Below are 1,397 nucleotides of genomic sequence, written 5' to 3' on the forward strand. Positions count from 1 at the left end.
GAAGTGGGCCCAGTGGCTGTCTCGGGCCGGTCTGGGCAGCCAGGCCAGCGCTGCCGTGAGGCAGCTCGGGGAGCTGCAGCTGTGATGTATCGCGCTGATTGAATTGTGGATGCTGAACCATCCTTGCATTCCTGGGGTGGATCCCACTCGGTCGTGGTGGGATTAATGCAGGTTGAATCTGGTTTGCTAACTTTTTTAAAAAATATATTCTATTGATTTTTTACAGAGAGGAAGGGAGAGGGTTAGAGAGTTAGAAACATCGATGAGAGAGAAACATCGATCAGCCGCCTCCTGCACATCTCCCACTGGGGATGTGACCGCAACCCAGGTACATGCTCTTGACCGGAATCGAACCTGGGACCTTTCAGTCCGCAGGCCGACGCTCTATCCACTGAGCCAAACCGGTTTTGGCCTGCTTTGCTAACTTTTGCATCTATGAACATCAAGGATATTGACCTGTAACTTTCTTCTTTTGACAAAAAGGAAAGACGGGTTAGGGAGCAGGGCAGGGCAGGGTTGAGGGGTCTGGGCCCGGTGCAGCCCCGGGGGTCCATGGGAAAGGTATTCTGAGTCACCAGCTGGAGGTTCAGAGGAGGCTCCTGGAGGCTGCTCCCCAAGCAGGTCTGGGCTGGAGCCAGCTTCGAGAAGGGGTAACCCCGTCCCCAGCACGGATGGGGAAACTGAGGCCCAGAGAGTGCACGTGGCTGGCTCCAGGTCACAGTGAGCAAAGGTGGGGGTTTGTGGCCGCACCCTGGCTGTGGGGTTCGGGGAGGAGACAGGGAGGAGTGTCCCAGATCTTCAGATGCAAGATTCAGAGCCACCCACCACCCCTTGGTCTTCCCCACCCCGCTGCAGGTACCCAGCCCTGCCTCGGCCCCTCACCCAGCAGACCCTGACCACCCAGCCGGACCCGGGCAGTGAGGAGCGGCCACCCGCCCTGCCCTTACCCTTGCCGGGTGGTGAAGAAAAGGCCAAGCTCATCGGGCAGATCAAGCCGGAGCTGTACCAGGGCACTGGCCCCGGCAGCTGGCGCGGCGGCGGGGCCCTGGGCTCTGGGGAGGCCGGCGCGGGAGCACCCTGCGGCCGCATCAGCTTTGCCCTGCGGTACCTCTACGGCTCCGACCAGCTGGTGGTGCGGATCCTGCAGGCCTTGGACCTCCCGGCCAAGGACTCCAACGGCTTCTCAGACCCCTACGTCAAGATCTACCTGCTGCCCGACCGCAAGAAAAAGTTTCAGACCAAGGTCCAGGCGGCAGGCTGGGCACTGGGTCCCCCTGAGGAGGGGCTGGGGCCTGGACTCCTGGGTCTGAGGGAGGGGTTAGGGTTAGTGTTAGGGTTAGGGTTAGGAGGGGCTGGGAGTCTGGACTCCTGGGTCTGAAGGGAGAGGGCTGGGGGCC

General features: G+C 61.1%; 1 protein-coding gene across 1 annotated transcript in view; it reads left to right on the plus strand.

Annotated features, from left to right (window-relative positions):
* SYT3 (synaptotagmin 3) overlaps nt 1-1,397 on the plus strand; it is a 14,276-nt gene that overhangs the window by 4,482 nt on the left and 8,397 nt on the right. The window contains exon 4 of the mRNA XM_015563996.1: nt 856-1,243. Coding sequence (XP_015419482.1) covers nt 856-1,243 — 388 coding nt within the window. The remainder of the gene's footprint in view (nt 1-855; nt 1,244-1,397) is intronic.

Source organism: Myotis davidii, unplaced genomic scaffold (assembly GCF_000327345.1).
Source record: "Myotis davidii unplaced genomic scaffold, ASM32734v1 scaffold358, whole genome shotgun sequence".
NCBI lineage: Eukaryota > Metazoa > Chordata > Mammalia > Chiroptera > Vespertilionidae > Myotis > Myotis davidii.